This window comes from Netta rufina, assembly GCF_964035555.1.
Source record: "Netta rufina genome assembly, chromosome: 17".
NCBI lineage: Eukaryota > Metazoa > Chordata > Aves > Anseriformes > Anatidae > Netta > Netta rufina.
Window position 1 is genome coordinate 4,649,853 of NC_140141.1, and position 20,326 is coordinate 4,670,178.

Consider the following 20,326-nt stretch of genomic DNA (forward strand, 5'->3'; position numbering starts at 1 on the left):
CCTTTATGTAAGGGAAACCTTTCTGTTGATACGGAGTTCATCACGTGATGTTGTTAGTGTTCTGCCCTCCCCTGGTGTCGCAGATTTGCCATCTTGTAGTGGGCAGGAAAGTGGAGTCCTAAGACTTTGTGTTTGTCGTGCTGCCCTTTATCACAATCTCAGCGTAACTGTGTGATGATTCACTCATCTTTTATGAAGTTGGAGATCATACTTTCCTGCCTTCTCCCATCTTGAGCATTGTGCAAACAATTGATTTGTGGCTTATAAATAGGTAGTGTGTGTCTCTAGTATTTTCAGTCTAATTGCATCTCCTCCCCCACTGTTCTGACCACAGCTGTTTTGACACTAACTTTAGTTCAAGGCATCACTTAGATTCTGAGTGTCTCATGGCCTCAGGAAGTTGCCAGGAAACCATTCTTCTAGAATTTTGCTCCAGTATCTCTTTTATATATGGATACCACTCATGGATGTGAAGATAAAAAATAGAAAAAAGGTATAAACTTGATGCAGTAATAGCTGCAGTTTCTGAAAGATGAGCAGAAACAATATTTCTCATTGTGTAAGGTGTCATTATTTTTGTTTGCTTGTACTATTCATAACACTCACCTCTCTTTTAAATTTTCCTTTGACAATCTAAGCTGCAGTTTTAGAATGTCTTCATCTGACTTACATTGGTAGGTCATTAAAAAAGCAATCCCATTTTCTTCCTTCCTTTGTGTCCTTGTTGTACCCATCCCGTCTATCATGGTGAGCTAAATCAGAGAACTGATTCAGGGTAAAATGGCCTTAAAATGTTCTCTGTGTGATTAAAAAAAACACAACTTGAAAGTGTTTGAATTCAAAATTCAGTGAACTGATATGTTCAGGCCACTTACAGCTGAGAGTTTTAGATATTTATTTTTTTATCCACATTTTTTTCTCATTCAGTTTCCTCTGTGCTGATTCACCCTACAAACATCTGTGCTGGCTCAAGGGAGGATGTACCACAGAGGTGGGAACAAATGGGTAGCAGTGGAAAAAGTCCTACTTTCTTACCTCTGGCTTTTTCCCATATGGCTTATTTAATTAAAGAGGTATGCTTACATGTTCACCACGTAGATGAATAGCTTTATTTTTGAATTGTTTTGTTTTCAGAGGGCTGTAGTGACCCATAATATGTTTATGGGTCATATATAAAGTTTATAAAGTTTACTAGCAATGTGGTAAAGGACTGATATCAAAATCAATAAAGCTTTCTTTAATCTCTGTAATCAACTTCCTGGATACAGAATATTTGTGCATATGTATCTTAGAAACACATTTTGAGAGGATCTTCTTACTATTTTATTGTTTCTCAGTTCTGTGTCTTCCTGACATCATTTAAAAAAAATAAAAATAAAAATGCAAGAAAGTGCTTTTTCAAGTCTGTAGCTGTGGGGAGAGAAAATAGAAAGAGGAAACTTGATTTTTCTGCTTGCAAATACTTCGATTAAAAATGCTAAATGTTTTCATATGTCTTTATGGGGAAAAAAAAAATAATCTTCTATATATCCTGCTGAGTTCCAGTTACTACGGTGGTATATGGTATGTGAACAGAATGAGAGTGGCTATTCCAGTTCCCTGCTTGTTTGAGTTGTTTTACTGAGATTTAAAATAATGCATTTAATGTTAGATATATAGTTTTGTTGCAACAGCACTTTCATAAACATCAGTAGTACCCAACCAAGTGAAGTGCACATGTGTGAGAAATCCAAAATACAAACCTATGAAGTGTTGAGCTGTTATTGCAGATGCATGTTTGATGATGGAAAAGAGGAAAAAAAAAACACACAGATATGTCAAGATAAGATTGGTATTAAAGTGGTTCTTGAATTGCCTTATAATTGCTAGATTTATTCTTTTAATTCACGTAAGTTTTTCTGCAGTACTTATGATTGGAGCCATCTTCTTGGAAAATTTTTAAAGTCTGTATAAAATTCAGAAACTCTGCTTGGCCCATGCTGGGAGTTGGGCTGGTGGGTGCTTTCTCACCAGTACCCAGAAGCATACCAAAGAGCTGAATCACTCAGCAGAGGCCTGCAGTTGCCACGTCTTATTTGTAGTAGGTTGTTGCTCAGTGTGACACAGATTACATTATTTATATTTGGTGTACAATGCTTCTAAATCTAACACGATTTAGAAACCCACATGACATTTTGAAAATAATTCATGGCCGCTTTTGAGATCCTGTCTCAAGGCACTATATTAAAGTAAATTAAAGGTGTTTCTTCATTTTAAAAGACCAGAAGAAACATACTTTATAAAATTGTTTTATTGTCATTAGCAATCTATATTCTTACAGTCTAAAGGCAATAGTGTTGGTGTTGTTTTTATGTGGCAGTGTAAAGATAAACGGAGTATCTCAGTGAAACTTTCTCTTTCAGCTACTGGTGTTAGCGTCAGTGAAGTGCCAAATGAAGAGGAAAGTCTGAAGATAAACATCAAAGCGGATGCCTGCCAGAATGGGCCAGAGTCACTCTTCCCCGACTCTCCTATATCTTTTGATCCCACCAGCAGTCCTCAGGGTCAAGAGTCATCCCCAGGTGTGACTGGTTTCCATGACAGCCTAAGGAAGTCTCAGGGAACTAGTGCTGAGGGCATAGTTCTTAGAAAAGAAGCTTTGCAGTCTCTCAAACTAAGTCTTCCCATGCAAGAAACAGAATTGTGTAAGCATCTGTTTATGATAGCGCCCCTGCTTTCTATTGCTGCATAAAGCTTTTTTCTCTGAGCCTGACTGTAAAATCTGTAATATCATTTCAGCTTGGACTAAGTGTCATTTTGGCAGTAAGCTTTTACTTTGAACTAAAATTCATTTTCTTTCAGTAAACCACTCTCTGCTGCAACTAAAGCACGTGCCTTAACATCTAAAAATCATTCTCACACTGGACGGGAATTTGTTTTCTGGGACTGAAGCGATTCTCATCTTCCTTCTTTATTACTAGAAATAATAGGTGACAACTTAAAAAAAATAATAATAAAAAAAAATAACAAAAACACAGCACAACCAGGTGATTTTAAGATAAGTAATAAACATGGGAGTAGAAGGGCAAAGCCTTTATAGCAAGGTGTCTAATGCTCCAGGCATCTTCAATAATGTTTTTTAAAAGCATTACTATTAGAAAGACTTAACGTGATTTAACAAAGTAGAAAATTTATCTAATGAATAGCCTTTCTCAGGCCTTTAAGGAATGAATAGACTGTGTAGGTCTGTCTCAGTTTTTTAATTTCAGTACTACTACAAGTGCAGAACAGATGAGATAGTAATAGTCTTGTTCTTGCTGTAAGATCTTTCTCTTTTCATATATACTCAGAAGAGCGACAGTATTTGCAAACGGGAAAGCTGAAATACGCAGTCATTATTAATGCTTACACAAAGATACATTAGAGAAGGGTATTCTGAGGTGCATGCAACGGGCTTTCCTTGCGTTCTTTGCTTAAGCATGAAGCATGTTGCTGATGGTAGAAGGGGCTTTTTCCTTTTGCATCAGATTTGCATGTGTTGGAGGTTTCTTTCTGACTGTAAAGGCACCTTTCACTTACAGGCTCAGTAGAGTCTTCACTCCCATTGGAGAATGAAGAACAAATAAGACTTCAAGCAAGAAGACGGCTAGAAGAGCAGCTCAAACAATATAGAGTGAAGAGACATCAAGAAAGAGTGAGTACCACCCAACAGATGTTCTAGATTCAGTTATTGATGGGAACTTATACAGTCTATGCTTTAAATTCTGTTTGCTGTGCTTCAAATACTCAGTAGATTTTTCAGATGTGGAAAAAAAAAATCTTTCTTCTGGAATTGGTTCTCTATATTGTTTCTCCGTTATTGCATTGGTAATGCTATTTTTTGCTACCCGAAATAGGAAAAAACAAAAACAAAACAAAAATGTAGGCAATCTTAAATTTAAGAAAAATTATTCCAAATCTGAATTATTAAATTTATTTATTTAATTATTTAATTTCCATTTTTTCCTATATCTTTCAGTTTTTAGACTCTACCTTAATTGCTTTCAACCTGTCTATATTTAGTCTTGATTGTTGCCATACATGTAGTTTACCTCATTCATGAAATGATACAGAAACTTAAAGTTTAAAGCTTTTATATTAATACTTACGTATTAAGTTCTACAACAAAACAAATCCTTGATGCTAGTTCAAATGTAACATTCTGAAATTTACTTTTTTTTCTTTTCATCCAATCAGTCTACATCCAAAAACCGGCCCTCCAGCACGCTAGATCCTGAGTTGATGTTAAATCCAGAAATCTTGCCAAGAGCTAGCACTGTAGCAATGACAAAAGAATATTCCTTTTTGCGGACCAGTGTCCCCAGGGGACCCAAACTGGGCAGCTTGGGACTTCCAGCATCCTCAAAAGAGAGAAGAAGTTCAAAATCTTCAAAGTCCAGTAAGATCCGGTCCTTGGCTGACTACAGAAGTGAAGATTCAGACTCTAGAAATGCTACCGGGAGTCTTCTGGCTACTGACTTACCTGGTGGGATGCTGAAGCAAAGCAGAAGTGGTCCAACATCAGTTGTTTCTGAGATTAGTCTACCCTCCGACACAGATGATCGAATAGAGAATTCCTCCTTGGCAGGAGATAACATTTCAGAGATTGATGGAAGTGAAGTGGGAATGAGGATGGATGGAAATGAAAGCGACAGCTCTACCTACAGCAGCGTGTCAGGAAAAGTGGTGTTTAACAGTTTACAGAATGCAGAAGGCAAACAGAGCATTCCATATACAATAAATGGTCAGAAGATACATCCTGATGCCATGGGGCAATTTCCTTCCATCAGTGAAGTGCTGCAGGCTGCAGCAGTGGAGCACCAAGCCCAAGAGCAAGATTTTAATGGAGAAATACGGAGCCGGAGAGACAGTCTTTCTAGCAGGTAAGAAAGATTGGTGGGCAGTGAGATGATTACGGTGTTGTGCTCTTTTGGGATAGGCAGTCTGTTACTCTTATCTTTTACTAGCATTGGATCCAGTTTGTGTTCGTCATGATTGAATCAGCTTTTAACTTATGGATTCTAAAAGAAACTGAAAGGTCACTTCACAGAGTACCTACTTAATATATCTTTAGAGAAAAATAGTTTTGACACTGATAGAGTGTTTTAAATGGTCTCCTAGCAATTGCGTCTATGTGTTTGCTCCATTTATTCACTGAATCACTTTTGTGGCATTAGTCTTTAAAGCCTGAAAGTGTTGATATAACTGTCTCAAATGGTGATTTTTACTATGGTTGTTTACCTGATCTATGTATCTTTCAGACCTCAAGTCATGAAATGTTAAGAGTCCTGTCCTATACACTCTTAACCTCTTCAGTCCTTTAACTGTAGTCTCACAAGCTTGTGTGTTTGTAATAGGTATTAAACTTTTCCCTTAGCCGAATACCTGTTTTTTCTTTTGCACTAGCTGTTGCTGTTTCTCAGGAACTTCTGCATTAAAGCAGGTGTTGTGGACAACATTTGTGGAGGTTTTGTTTTTCACATTTATGTCCATTTGTCTGCTTATAAAGGGATATGCAGCTACAGAACACACTGAAGTCAACCATTGCGCTTCTGTAAACATAACAAATATATGGGTACCACAATAAATTCTAGTTGCTGCAAATATAGAAAGCTAACACACACAACTTCAGTGTGAATCTAATGTCTTTCTCTTTGGATGGTAATGAAGGTTGTTTCGCTGTGCTTTGGATACATCATAAAATGAGAAACCGTATCCTAATTTCTAGTTTAGATGAGAAGCATATTATCTTAAGGAGTCTGAGTACCTCTTAATTTCAGACTCCCTTTTCTTCAACTAGGTGAGTGTTGTACTCTAACTCTTATCTGTGTGTGGTATCTCTGTCTCCAGTGTATCTGTGGAAAGCTCTATCGCAGGAACTCATGATGAAATGCTGCAGGTGCTAAAGGAGAAGATGAGACTTGAAGGGCAGCTAGAGGCACTTTCAGTAGAAGCTAATCAGGTACAAAATGAATTTCTGTATTTAGCAAATTATATTAATATGTTAATTAATTTTCAAGAGCTTCCTCCTCTTATGGGAATGTGTTTTGTAAAAACATTGTTGAATTAGATACATTACAAGTGCTCTTATGAAGATAGTCTTTAAAGCCTTCAAAGGTCTAGAAAAAAAGACAACTTTAGAGATGATGAATCCAGAGTTAAGGTAATGATGTCTGTGTTTTCTCTTTGTATTGACTGATGGTATAACATAGGTAACGCAAAGCATTCTTACTTAGTGTGGAAACACATCTTATAAGCCAATAACCATGTCAGGATTTTTGATGAAGACACTATACATCTTGTCTGTGCTTTCCTCTGTGTTTTCTTTTGAATATTTGAACTTTTTACTATGCGAGGTGTCACTTCAAAAAAACATTATTTGAAGTAAGTGGTCTTTGCCTTAGCAAAGCCATTTTGCTGTTATCTCTAATCAGCCATTAATGTATTTTCTCTTTTGTATTTAATTTCTGGGACACATTCAGGCTCTCAAAGAGAAGACTGAGCTACAAGCCCAACTTGCAGCTTTGAACATGAAGCTTCAGGCACAGATGGAGCACAGCCAAAACAGCCAACAGAAGCAGGAATCGCTGAGCTCAGAAGTGGCCACATTAAAGCAATCTTGCTGGGATCTGGAAAGAGCAATGGCTGACCTGCAAAACACCTTGGAAGCAAAGAATGCTAGTTTGGCTTCTTCAAATAATGATTTGCAGTTAGCAGAGGAGCAGTACCAAAGACTCATGCTGAAGGTTGAAGATATGCAAAAAAGTGTTCTCACCAGAGACAGCACAGGTGGGTTGATGTAAATTTTGATCTTTAAATTTTATTATTCCATAAATCATTTTAATTCAACATAATTCTGAAGTCCAAGAGCAAGAAATAATTTTAATTTGCATTTTATTAATAACATACTAAATAGCTAAATTTTAAGGTGTTTGTTTTCTATGTTGTGTCACAAGTGCCACAATTTGCAAGACACAGCCAGCTTGTGGGAGGAGGCATAAATATGTAATCTAATAACTGTTTGATGGTGAACTAACGTTTTTTAGAAAACTGCACAAATACTGGTCTGTAATGATGAATCTCAGTGTCAGGATACCTGCTTTCTGATTTTATTTTTTAATTCATATTTTCAGCCTCTGAGGAGCTTTGAATGCTTGAAGAAACTACTCATTTATTTTAATTTCGTTCTGTTTATGAGCCTAATTCTTTGGATTCCAGAATTTTCATTTTTTGCTTTTGCAGGAGCAGCCAATCTTTACGTAATTAGGTGCATATATTTTTGTTCAAATAAATAAGCTACAAATACAGCAATAAGCCTTGAAAATGTGTGCGTAAAAATTGAGCGATGGAGTATAATAGTCCAGATTCTTTCTTTTCCTTTTTTTAGTTCATGATCTGCGACAACAGTTGGCTTCCTTACAAAATCAACTTCATAAAGTACAGTTGGAACGGACCACGCTGACCAATAAGCTAAAGGCATCAGAAACAGAAATCACATCACTCCAAAATGTGCGACAGTGGTACCAGCAGCAGCTGGTACTCGCTCAGGAGGCTCGTGTCAGGCTGCAGAGTGAGATGGCTAATATACAGGTATTATGATTTGTTTGCACATAGGACTGACAATCTGTTCTTTTAATTTTATCCAGATGTCCTAGTTTCGGCTGGGATAGTTATTTTTCCTCCTGGTAGCTGGTATGGTGATGTGTTTTGGATTTAGGATGAGAACAATGTTGATAACAATCATGTTTTAATTGTTGCTGAGCATTTCTTAAACTACATCAAGGACTTTTAAGCTTCTGATGCTACCCTGACAGTGGGGAGGCTGGGGGGTGCACAAGAAGCTGGGAGGGGACAGAACTAGGACAGCTGACCCAAACTGTCAAAAGGGATGGTTGTCCACAATACCATGCGATGCCATGCTCAACAGTTATATGGGGTGGCTGGCCAGAGTATGGGGGGGGCGACCACTGCTCAGGGACAGGCTGGGCATTGGTCAGTGAGTGGTAAGCGATTGCATTGTGCATCACTTGTTTTGTACATATTATTATCATCATTATTTTTCTTTTCTGTGCTATTAAACTACCTTTATTTCAACTCATAAGCTTTTACTTCTTTTTTGCCAAGTCTCTCCCCAATCCCACTGAGTGCTTAGCGGCCTGCCAGGTTAAACCACAACACCAGAGGACATTGAGAGTGGCTCCATTGTCAGAGTTCACACACAATGTCTTTATACTTCAGATGGAGAGCAGGCTGGGGGGAGTTGTTCTGTTTTTTGTTGTAAGGTGTTAGCTCATGTTGATACTGAGGCATAAATTTAATCACTTGTCTTATGTGAATGAACACCTATAGCGCAATGTAAGTAGTAGTTGAGATTAGACACAGATAGGTTCAGGGTTTTTTTGTTTTGTTTTTTTTTTTTTTTCTTCCTAGAACTCACCAATTTGAGCTGTTGGTATTAATCAGTGATTTTTTTTTCTCCCACTTCCAGGCTGGGCAAATGACCCAAGCAGGTGTGTTGGAACATCTCAAACTAGAGAATGTGGCATTGTCTCAGCAGTTGACTGAAACCCAGCACAGATCAATTAAAGAAAAGGAACGTATTGCAGCACAGCTGCAGAATATTGAGGTGAGGTTGTAGGTGATCTTCATGAATTATGTTCTGTTTAAGTTGCATATTTAGTTTTTGCAAGCATAGTATTTGAAAACTCAAGTATTTACCATCAAAGCAGTATGGAATTCTTATGAATTGGTTAAAATGATGCTTTATAAAAACAGAAATGTTTCAGAACAAATAAATTTGTATGAAACTACAAACAGCAAGAGGGAGAAAGGCCATGTTTCCCATTCCAAGGTGACGCCTGCATTTTCGGAGCTGATATTTGCTTTTAATTGAGTTTTAAAAGTGGATGTAAATATTCTGCTTTGCCCATTCATGAACTTTTCCAAGAGAAAACTTACTTGGAAGATAAAGTTAGTAAAATTCTTCTTAAATGTGTGAAATTGCTCAGGTTTATCCTTCCTGTACTTAAGGAAGAAAAGATGAGTAAAATCTATTGAAGTTCAGCGCATTCACTTTCAAAGCGTTTAGAACCCATCTCCACTGCTTCCGATAGCAGTTGTGTAAATGACAGGATTTTCTATTTCATGGAGTTACTACAGTATCCAAGGAATTTATTTTTGTTTCAGAATTTTCTAAGCGGCTTAATTTTAATACTTTAAATATTTGTCTTATTTATACCCTGTTTCGTCCATTTAGAAAGGACATGGTGCTATATAAGGAACTCAGATTGTCACAAGTATACAAGACACTCAACTTATTCTAAGGTGTCTTAAGTATATGAGTGAGTGACTTCGGTAAAGATATACAGGTGTGTAAGGCAGACATCAAAATTATATTTGCTTGTTACTTTCTTCTAGAAATGTTCTTGATAACTTATCCTTTTATTTTCTTTTTTATTCCCCAACACATACACACATCCACCAGCCCCTTCCAACTGAAACTGTAGATGTTAACTACTTGCTTTTTCTGCACAGGCTGACATGTTAGATCAAGAAGCTGCCTTCATGCAGATCCAGGAGGCTAAAACCATGGTGGAAGAAGATTTGCAGAGAAAACTAGAGGAGTTTGAGGATGAGAAAGAACAGCTTCAGAAAATGGCTGATTCTGCAGCAACATTGGAGCAAGAGTTGGATCAGGTAGACTGTTTTTAGGCAAATTACCAAAGGTTGTAAAGGAAATAGTTAATTGGCTGAAAAGGCAATAGTAAATAAATACTGAGCTCTAAACTTTTTAAAAACAGTCTGAAAGATTGCTGCAAAAATGAAGTCCATATCAAAGTCACTCTGTCCCAGGTGAAAAGGCCCCCCACTTTTTTTTTAAATCATCTCTGTAACTGTGTTTTTTGTTTTTGTTTTTGAAATTTCATTCATTTTGTATAAATTTAATCTTACAAATTTAATCTTAAAACACATTTTCTCAGGTCAAGCTGACTTTGCATCAGAGAGATTTGCAGCTTGAATCTTTACAGCAAGAACACCTAGATCTAATGAAGCAATTCACCATGACCCAAGAGACATTGCACACCAAAGAGCAGTCCCTGGATGACCTGCAAACACAGTACGATGAACTGAAGGCCAGATTAGAAGAGTTCCAGAGTGATGCTACTTCTAAAGATGACATGATACAGTATTTGCAAAATGAGAAGATTGTCTTGGAAGTAGCACTGCAGACAGCAAAAGCAAACCAAGAGCAACTTGATGAAGGAACAAAACGCCTTGAAGAAGATACAGAAGTAGCATCAGAAGTGTTGGAACAACTGAGGCAAGAAATTGCAATAAAGTCAAGCCAGGTAAGAAATCCCTGAAAATATTTTACTAAAAATAGCTGCTCCAGGCAAGTATTGCCACAGGCACGTGACATTGCCAGTTACATGACAGATTTGTACATGATTTGATCATGTATATGTGAACTGGTGCGATCTGCTTACCACATATGTAGATTAATGACACGCTAAAATGTTACTGGCAGGATAAGGGACCTTTGTTTACTCCCGAGGGTTGAGCTCATTATAAAGTGTGAGATTATTTCTGATGGGTTATCTAAAAGTGTTATTGAGATACCTAGTCAGAAACAGGATCCTTGTTAGATTAGGCAATTTGTACAAGCATAGCTAAAAATACTGTCAGTGCTTGAAATAATGTAGAATACGACATGTTTCACGTGTAAAACAGCATGTTTGTTTCTTTCCTCTGGCAGGTAGAAAATCTGCAACAAGAAAATGCCAGCCTCAAAAAACAGGTTCAAAAAGTGAAGGAACAGTTCCTGCAGCAGAAGGTAAGCAAAAGCAAGCTATTTCAAAGAAATGAAAACAAATAACTTATTTTTTGTAGTGTAAGTATGTATTTCTGAGGGCTATTGTGAGGAGACTGGAATTCATTTTCTGTATCAAATACAAAGAACTTGGTGACATAATTACATGGTTTCAGTTGAATTTTTACCTGCAGTTAAGAAAAAGTGAATCCACCAATCATTTCAAGCTTTCATTGGTCTTGAGGAAGTTTGCTAATTGATCCACTATGTAAAGTCTCTCTCTGGCTTGTTACTAGGTTTTCTTTTGCAAAAGCACTTCAAAAGCACTTAGAAAAATCTTCAGTTGTCTTCATTTTCCTTCAGCTTTGAAAAATTGTAGTTGCCAGAGGAGAATAAAAATGTTTTATCGCAAATTTTATTCCAAATAATTAGTTTTAAAATAGTAATTTAAAATTGATATATCATTAGTGTTGTAAATATGTATTATGCATAGAGGCACCATTAATTTACCACTTTATTGCTCGTTAATGTAATACTAAAGGTGGTTTTTTAGCTTATTTGGTTTATTTTGAGAAGGCTGTTTAAACTGCAATTAACACCCCCTCCCTTTCTCATGACAAAAGTTGTTAATTATGTGCATGGAATGGCTAATTTTTAAAATTATTTTTTAATTGTGTTTAAGTAGTGCAGTTCCATAAAGAATATGAGGAGTATACCATACTGCTATAAACACTTATTCATATTCACTTAATGAACAAGTTGGCCTTGTTTAGCCTGGAGAAGAGAAGGCTGGGAGGGGATCTTCAATGTATCTGAATATCTTGAGGGAGGGTGTCAAGATGTTGGGGCTGGATTCTTTTCAGTGGTGCCCAAAGATAGGACAAGAATCAATAGGCACAAACTAAAACACATGAAGTTTTATCTGAATATGAGGAGAAACTTCTTTACTGTGAAGGTGACAGAGCACTGGAACAGGTTGCCCATAGAGGTTGTGGAGTCTCCTTTTCTGAAAATAATCAAAACCCACCTGGGCATGATTCTGTGCAAAGTGCTCTAGGTGACCCTGCCTGAGCAGGGAGTATCACCAGATGACCTCCAGAGGTCCCTTCCAACCTCATCCATTCTGTGATTCTGTTACAGATGACATTTGTTTGTATTGTTTGATACCACCTCCCCCCAAAACTAGAATAACATCGGTAAATATTTTAGAAATTTAAGAGTAATTTACAGCGAAGTTGTAACAGAGATGCTATGTTGTTCTTGAAACTCTTGTGTGCAAGGTCATGGTGGAAGCTTACCGAAGAGATGCAAGTTCTAAGGACCAGCTGATTAGCGAATTGAAAGCTACAAAGAAACGTCTAGACTCAGAAGTGAAAGAGTTAAAACGAGAGCTACTGAAAATTCAAGTTGAAAAACAATCACTCGAATCTGAACATTCAAAACTACAGAAGGAAGTATCTCAGGTTCGCCAGCAGATGGTGGAAATAGAAAATCATCTTCAGTCAGTGCAGAAAGAACGAGATGATATGGAAGCACGCCTACAGGTATGGAAGGTGTCAAGCATTGGACTTTGAGAGAATATTACATACAGGATATGTTGCTGTTTCTGTTAGTTTTGGAACTAAACAGAATGGCTGCAAGTTAAGGTTCTTGGATACATATTTAATACTGTATATATAGTTGAGCATATACCTACCACATTAAAGTGACTGCTCAGTAACACCTCATGTACATGTAAGTCAGTGGGGAGAAGCATGCTCCAGGAGTGGTAGAAGTGTGGTGTGGAAGCAGTTAACCTGGTCCCAAAGTGAATGCTGTCTGAGAGCGGAGCTCAAAGTAGAACTGTGTGCATACATGTTGTGGTGGTGGCCACAGAGGAAAGAATTTAAAAGGTAATAAAAAGGAGTCAGGAAGCAGAGAACCTTGAAATAGGTGTTTTTGTTCCCACGTGTTTTTTTTAGGACTGTAAATAATTTTGAAACTTTTTGTATTTATTCTCCTGTAAAGCAACATAGAGAAAACATGTTTTTGTTCTTGCATCATGTCTGTTTGTTTGTTTGTTTGTTTTTCTCTCTCCCTTTTAAAGTCCTTGCAGTTCGATAAGGAACAAATGGCATCTCTTGCTGAGGAAAATCAGTCATTAAAACTAGAAGTAGAACAAATGCAAGAAGAAGCAAAAAAGTAAGTCTGTTCTTTTGGTATGGACAAAAGATCTATAACATTAATCTTTCATATGCACACTTTTAGTAATCAGCCTTTTCCTATTCCTTAGTCTTCTGTTTGGGAAATAACATCCATGTCCAAGTATTGATTGCATACTGCAGGAGTTCTATCTTCTCTGATTCACGCATGCTTTTAAACAACGATATACATGTTGTATGGCATGTATTGTTAACATGTTGTAACATGTTTAATGGAGTTAATCCTAACTTTCTTTCAGTAAATTTTAACCTTGAATGGCTAGAATGTTGGGCTTAATGAGAACAAGTTGTTGTGTGTGTGTGTTTTTTAAACTGGTAACCATAGATGAAAACTTTTACTGAGACATGAAGTACCCAATGAAAATCTCAGATTAGATGAAACCTTAGTTTAGATTCTTATTCTAAATTCTGTGTTATTTAAAGAGAGTAGTGTACATTCCTTCATACTGGAATTTTAATAATTCTGACAAAGACTTCTTAATTACCATAACAACCTTCTTAGAATGTGTTCCAAAGTCCTGGTCATTACCTCACAAGGGGCCAAAATTGTACCTTACCCATCTGATGGCTTTTTCTGAGATGAGTGACTTGGGACAAGGGGAGAAAAGTGGGTGTCGTTTACCTTAACTACAGCAAGGCATTTGGCACAGTCTCCTGTAGTATCCTTACAGTTCAGCTGGTGAAATATGGACTAGCTAAGTGGACTACATGCAGATTTTATTATTTCTTTTCAATTGAACCATGCCAAAAATTAATCATTCAATATCATTTTCTGGCAAATTTTGTTTTAACCTTATGTTTTGTTTTTTTGCTTTCACTCTAGGGCCATTACGGAGCAGAAACAGAAAATGAAGCGTCTAGGGTCAGATCTGACAAGTGCTCAGAAAGAGATGAAAGCAAAGCATAAAGCCTATGAGAATGCAGTCGGCATTCTTAGTCGGCGGCTACAGGAATCCCTCACTGCAAAGGAATCTGCTGAAGCAGAGTTGAGCAAACTAAAAGCACAAATCACTGATGGTGGAAACAACCAGATTGCTCAAGTATGCGGGTGTCTTTTTAACATTGTTAATACAAAGATAGCACTATCACATTATTAAATATGTGTTGAAACATTACTATACACTGAAGCGATGAAAACACTTGGAATATAAAGTTAACTAAGAATGCTGGTATCAGTGTTGTGAATACTGAGAATTTCCTTAATTATATTTGAAAGAGATAGTTTGGCAGGCTTTGTATTTTTGTATTTCACTCGTTTTTTGAGATTATTAATTGCTTGGGATCTGAAATATTTCCCAAACTCTAACTTTAACTGCTTTTTTCCTCATAGACAGTTGCCATCTCTTCAGGGTAGCCGTAATTTAATCGTATATGTTATGACTATCATATATTAATTCTCAACAGTATTAGAATTGATTTATTGAGGGAAAACCTAAATTCCTTGGACTAATGGAGCAAAATAAGAAAAATGATAAAAGTAGCGGTTGGATGCAACGGTTGAAAGCTCTGAGCTAGACCTTTACATTAATCACTAGCAGCTCATTTAATATTTGGTAGAGAAATAAACTTCTTAACAAAACAAAATTGCCTCTGCAGAGATGGATGGTAAATGAATCAGGTTTGTGATCCTTTTGTCTTTAGGAAAGGATTCAAGCTCTGGAGACAGAGTTGCAAACTGTTAGCAAAAGCAAGTTGATGCTGGAAAAAGAGTTGCAAGAAGTGATCTCACTTACCAGCCAGGAGCTTGAAGAATACAGAGAGAAAGTGCTGGAACTAGAGGATGAGGTGATTACCTGAATTTACATGGTAGATGGGAAGGTGACAGTAAAAAGCACCTAGAGGCGGGGAGAAATTTTAGTATCATAATTTTATTCCAACAGTGCAGGAAATCAGAATCTAATGTGCAAGCATTGTGTTGCTAACACAATATAACTTTTCTGCTCTGTACTGTCTCTCCATGGTTTTATGAATCACTGTAGTATAGGGGAAAAGAAGATGAGAGGAAAGTAGTTCCTGTATTAAATACCAGCTGTGTCTGGCCATAAAATAGTGAATATACATGAATAGTTATTTTCCCAAACTATTGGGAGTCATGTATGCTCAGTGATTTTTGAGGGCAGGGTGGTGGTGTTCAGTTGTAAAGTTGCACAAAAAAAAACCATCAACTACTCTTTATCTCCATGTGAACAGTACTCACTGATTGTGCTTTCTAGCAAGCCTTTGAGTCTTCCATTAGGAAAAAAATGTGAAAATGCACTTGTTTTGAAGTACCCTTTTAAAAAGGGGGACAGGGAGAATGAAGGAAAACTGTAAAAGCAAATAAATTAATTTACGTCAGTTTTTTTGAGGTATTAATCTGGAGATGTTTGTATTTACTTTCAACTGTTCTCTGGCTACAGCTTCAGGAATCTAGAGGCTTCAGGAGGAAGATAAAACGTTTAGAAGAAATTAACAAGAAGTTGGCCCTTGAACTGGAACATGAACGAGGAAAACTGACGGGCCTTAGTCAGTCCAATGCCGCTTTGCGGGAGCACAACAATATCCTAGAAACAGCTTTAGCAAAAAGAGAGGCAGATTTGGTGCAACTGAATCTACAGGTATTATGACTTTTTGGTATTATGCCTTAAGAAAGGAAATGGTTAATATTTCTTGTAAGATGTAGAGGTCTTCACTGATATGATGCAAAGTTGGTGTGTTTTCTTCAGATGCAGGCCTCCTGTATGTTGCATAACAGTAGTAACGTATGAGAATAAAGAACAGATCAGAAATGATATTTTGCGCTAAACGGAGCTGTTTCTCTCTTAGGGTGTAAATAAATCATGCTGAAATACTTGCAGTTGTGAAAGTGTGGCTCATTTAAGATTCTTGAAACATGCAATCTGTCACATAATGATTCACTGGAATTAATGTTGATATTTATGCCAATGGTAATGTATTCTTGTGGTATAAGCAAAAGGGAATTTGTTGCCTATAATGTGCTACCGTTTAACCATGGCTACTTTAAGCTTGAAATGGTACTCTATAGAAACAGTTATCAGTGAACAGCAGAGATAAGCTTTTGCAACTGCTGCTTTGGCTGATGTTTGTATTTACTCTATTGGCATTTCTGGTCTTCCACTGAGTCTACGCAAACCATGCATTTGTTTTTGTGATGTGCTACAGGTTCAGGCAGTCCTAAAGCGAAAAGAGGAGGAGGACCAGCAAATGCAACAACTTATTCAAACTTTACAGGCTTCCTTAGAGAAAGAAAAGTCAAAAGTTAAAGACCTTAAGGAACAGGTAATGGGTCGTTTATTTATTTATTTATTTTAAAAGATGATTTAAATGTAAAGTATTTGAAAGGTAGCTTTACAAAAAAATCTATGCTTTATAACATACTGCTTCCTGCAGGGTCTCTGACATGATGGTTGATAGTTGGTTGAAAGATCAATTGATGTCTTTTCTGTTGTGTCCAGTGTTAATCATGCTCACTGACTACTAAGAAAGTTCCATTGTAGCTTGTGGTGGTTCATGGAGTGTATCCTGAAGTGATGCTGCTTCATCAAAAAATTTGCAGTAAGAAAGCAGTTTAGCAGATGTGGTTTTTCATTATGTAATAATTAACCACTATTAGCATTAGTAAGGATGACAACACTAACAGTGTTTTTATAAACAAAAATAATTATAAGCAGCAAATTAATGCTGCTGCACAATTTTCTTGATCTGTTCTGTACCCTTTTAGCTTAGTTCTTTTTTGATACTCGTACAGTGATAAAACAAAGAAAAATTGTATCTTTTTTCTTTGCAGGTAGCAGCAGCCAAAGCAGATGCAGCACACAATCGCCGTCATTACAAAGCTGCTTTCCTTGAGCTCAATGAGATCAAGAAAGAGCTACAAGCCAAAGAACTCCTTGTCCAAGCCCTTCAGGCTGAAGTGGACAAACTGCAGTAAGTACACTGTAATAAATGCCCAAGTTCTTGAAGTACAGTAAACAAAATAAATCCTCTGAAAAACACACATGTTAATGAATTTTTGGTTTTGCCATTCTGAAGTGGTTTATGTTGAAATGCATCCCAGCTGAGCCTGATCATAAAATACATGTTTGGATGCTAGGCAAATATTTACAAGTTCATGTCTCTTAGTATTTCAATTAGACCCAAAGTAGGCTGTATATAGGCTTCACCACCTTCTCTTCTTTTTCAGTTCTGACATGGATTTTTGCTATTTCTTGTTACTAGTGAGGGTTAACACTTTATATACATATTATCCCGTTATTCTCCCCTCTTACATCCCTAAAGAATTATGTAGAAGATAAATTTGAGCATTGGATATATTCCATGGTATATTGAAATGCTATTTGTTTTGTTGTACAGAACCAATTTTCTTACATTGTAAGAAATTATCAGACGTACATAAGAATGGATATAAGATTAACTCTAATTCTCCTAAAACAAAAGCACAATTACTGACAGGCTTCTTGTTTTGTTCACTGTATAATCTGTTGTCTGTAATTGGAATATTACCAGTGCTCAAAGAATGTGGTTTTTGCAGCATATATATATTTACGCATCTGTCTTTTGTGACTTAACTCTTGCAGCAAATGTGTTGGCAAGCCTTCAAAGGTATAACCAGGTGTCATGAGCTGCCATATAATTAACAATCGTATATTAATGTAGTGAAGTACTTGTTTTAAAGGACAGATTTTGTAAGTACTGTTTCTGTTAATATTGCTGTGTAGGGCAGAGGATGAGAAACATTCCCAGGAAGTATCACAATTTCAGCAAGAGCTGGCAGAAGCCAGATCTCAGCTCCAACTTCTGCAGAAAAAGCTGGATGACAAGCTTAGTGAACAGCCTGTAGTAAGCCAAGAGGTAAAACCTGCACACCTACTATGTTTATCCTTACTTAGGATGTGTTCTATGATTTCATTTGTGTTTCATCCAGGAACTTTTAATGAAATTTATTTTAGGAAGTTTCCTTAAAAATAGGAAAAGTTCATGAGACACAGATAATATTTTTTGTGAGTGATTTCATGTATAGAGAATTCTAAAGATGCTCTTTTGTTGTTGTTAGGTGGAAGACCTCAAGTGGGAAGTAGAACAAAAAGAAAGAGAAATAGAAACACTTAAGCAGCAGTTGGATATGAGTGAACAGCGCAGCCATAAGGAATTAGAAGGGATGCAAGTTGTCCTACAGGTATTTAATCTAGCAGGTGGAGATTCTGATGGATACCTGGTATTGGTGTAGGGGGATAATTAAAACAGTATTTTATAGTTTAGAAGCATTTAAAAGCATTTACACTGATTTTTAATACACATTTTTATTCATAAAACCTAATTCATGATGTGTTTTGCAGTCTTTACTCTTTCTTGATTTCACTGGGCTGTTAGTTTCTTATTTTATTGACCTTACACCGTAAAAATAGGTTACTGACTTTTAATTTTATTTCTGGTTTTCTGTCAGGGTGAATTTGTTTCACATAACACTATCATTTTTTTTATTCTTTTTCTAGTTTCCTCTGGAATCTGAAAAATGTGATGAAAGCCTTAGTTCTGGATTTTTTGTACTGCTTTCTTATATCAGATTGATTCCCTTATTTTCCTATCTAGAATATCAAGACTGAGTTGGAAATGGTGAGAGAAGATCTGTCAGTGACTCAGAAGGATAAGTTTATGCTGCAGGCTAAAGTGAGTGAACTGAAGAACAGCATGAAGTCACTGCTGCAGCAGAACCAGCAACTGAAGTTAGATCTGAAGCACGGCAAGATGAAGAAGGTATTGGAGTAGGAAGAATATGTAGTAGTGTAATTGGATTACAGTACTGGAAAATACTCTGCTGCAAGGAAACTTGGTGAAAACTCTTAATTGAAATGCCTACCCGTAATATAAAGTTACTGATGTTCTGATATTTAAATAATAAATACGGGAAGATGTGCAGGCAAAAGTAACTTTACTGGTCTTGACTTCTTTTTCATTAGAAAACTTTGTGTCTACTATATTATCTTCCACTTACATTTTAACTTATAATAAACTAAAAAAAAATAAGTGCTTAAATTAAATAATGAATCATGGGCAAATATTTAGTTAGTACTTTCTTAATGTTCACGTGTCTGTCTTCTCTATTCTTGTCCTATCTAGTTTTTCATCTTTCCACAATTTCAAAAGGTGACTATTAATGGCTTCTTTGATTTTTATTTCTTTTCCTATTTGCTAATCACATACAGAAAATGCAGCAATAGTAGATCTCTTGCTCCTTCCTTGTTTGAAGTACTTCTCTCAGTTAAGAGAACTTCATATGGAACTCATCTGTATCATCCTTCTAGACATTAATCTAGATATTTCATCCTGCAGGTTCTAGAATTTCCAGGAGGACTTATTTGATTATACTTCTTTGTGTTTTTTTTCCTGAATTTTTCTTTTAACTATACTGGTAGCATGTTATTAAAATTTGTTGTGAAGATCCAGATTTAAATCCTTCTTGTTTTATTTCTTAACTAGTCCTTCTGTATGCTCTGTGTTTACCTATAAGTATGACTAGAAGCTGACATTAGGTTAGGAACTTTTGCTTGTGACCCATGAGGCTTAACTGAGCAGGTATCAGAAGCACATCCGTGTTATGTACCAGTAGTGTGATATGAAACTTTGTGTGATAAAAGTGAAATGGATGGAATAAGCTGACTTTTTATTTATGGCTCTTTTTTTTTCCCTTAACCAGAGGAAAGGAGAGAATAACTCTTCAAATCCTGTAACTCCAGTCAAGATTCCTGATTGTCCAGTTCCTGCTGCCTTGCTGGAAGAATTGTTGAAACCATCAACAGCTGTGAGCAAGGAGCCTTTAAAAAATCTGAACAGCTGTCTCCGGCAACTGAAGTATGGCCTGTTATTTAAAACCATATTAAATAATTTCTTAAATGTTTCCAGGAAACCATCTGCCAGCCTAAGAAAAAAAAAAAAAAAAAGGATTCGTGAAATGAATTATTTTGCTCTTAAAGGGACTATATTTAGGACACTAGGATGTTCTGTCATCCTAAGTGTTTGCTTAGATGGCAATGAAATAACAAAAGAAGCCTTTACAATATACTAGGCAAAATGTCCATCCTAGATTGTTGATTTTTAGTACACAAATAAATATACTGCAAAACAAACCAGAAACAGCTATTTTTAGTTGTTGCCAGTGGAGAAGCTGGTGTTTCTCTCTTCATAGCACCAGCAGGGCTGCTTGTGATAGGAGCCCAGGCGATGCATTAATAAATCTATATTGAGAAATTTTATTCTGCCAAGAATTTATTTGCATGTCTTTGCTCACAAGGATGCACAC

General features: G+C 36.5%; 1 protein-coding gene across 5 annotated transcripts in view; it reads left to right on the top strand.

Annotated features, from left to right (window-relative positions):
• GOLGA3 (golgin A3) overlaps positions 1-20,326 on the top strand; it is a 28,485-nt gene that overhangs the window by 3,151 nt on the left and 5,008 nt on the right. For 4 of the 5 annotated variants that reach the window (XR_014618926.1, XR_014618927.1, XR_014618928.1 and 1 more), the window contains exons 3-23: positions 2,403-2,684; positions 3,561-3,673; positions 4,216-4,901; positions 5,869-5,980; positions 6,501-6,807; positions 7,406-7,608; positions 8,507-8,644; positions 9,553-9,714; positions 9,999-10,367; positions 10,775-10,852; positions 12,109-12,372; positions 12,915-13,009; positions 13,853-14,069; positions 14,671-14,814; positions 15,429-15,626; positions 16,192-16,308; positions 16,817-16,956; positions 17,748-17,880; positions 18,083-18,205; positions 18,619-18,783; positions 19,724-19,878. Coding sequence is in view for 2 of the 5 variants with exons in the window: in XM_084297311.1 (XP_084153437.1) it covers positions 2,403-2,684; positions 3,561-3,673; positions 4,216-4,901; positions 5,869-5,980; positions 6,501-6,807; positions 7,406-7,608; positions 8,507-8,644; positions 9,553-9,714; positions 9,999-10,367; positions 10,775-10,852; positions 12,109-12,372; positions 12,915-13,009; positions 13,853-14,069; positions 14,671-14,814; positions 15,429-15,626; positions 16,192-16,308; positions 16,817-16,956; positions 17,748-17,880; positions 18,083-18,205; positions 18,619-18,783; positions 19,724-19,878 (4,201 nt within the window). In the remaining 3 variants the exon portion in view is untranslated. The remainder of the gene's footprint in view (positions 1-2,402; positions 2,685-3,560; positions 3,674-4,215; positions 4,902-5,868; positions 5,981-6,500; positions 6,808-7,405; positions 7,609-8,506; positions 8,645-9,552; positions 9,715-9,998; positions 10,368-10,774; positions 10,853-12,108; positions 12,373-12,914; positions 13,010-13,852; positions 14,070-14,670; positions 14,815-15,428; positions 15,627-16,191; positions 16,309-16,816; positions 16,957-17,747; positions 17,881-18,082; positions 18,206-18,618; positions 18,784-19,723; positions 19,879-20,326) is intronic. The other variant, XM_084297312.1, reaches the window with a different exon arrangement.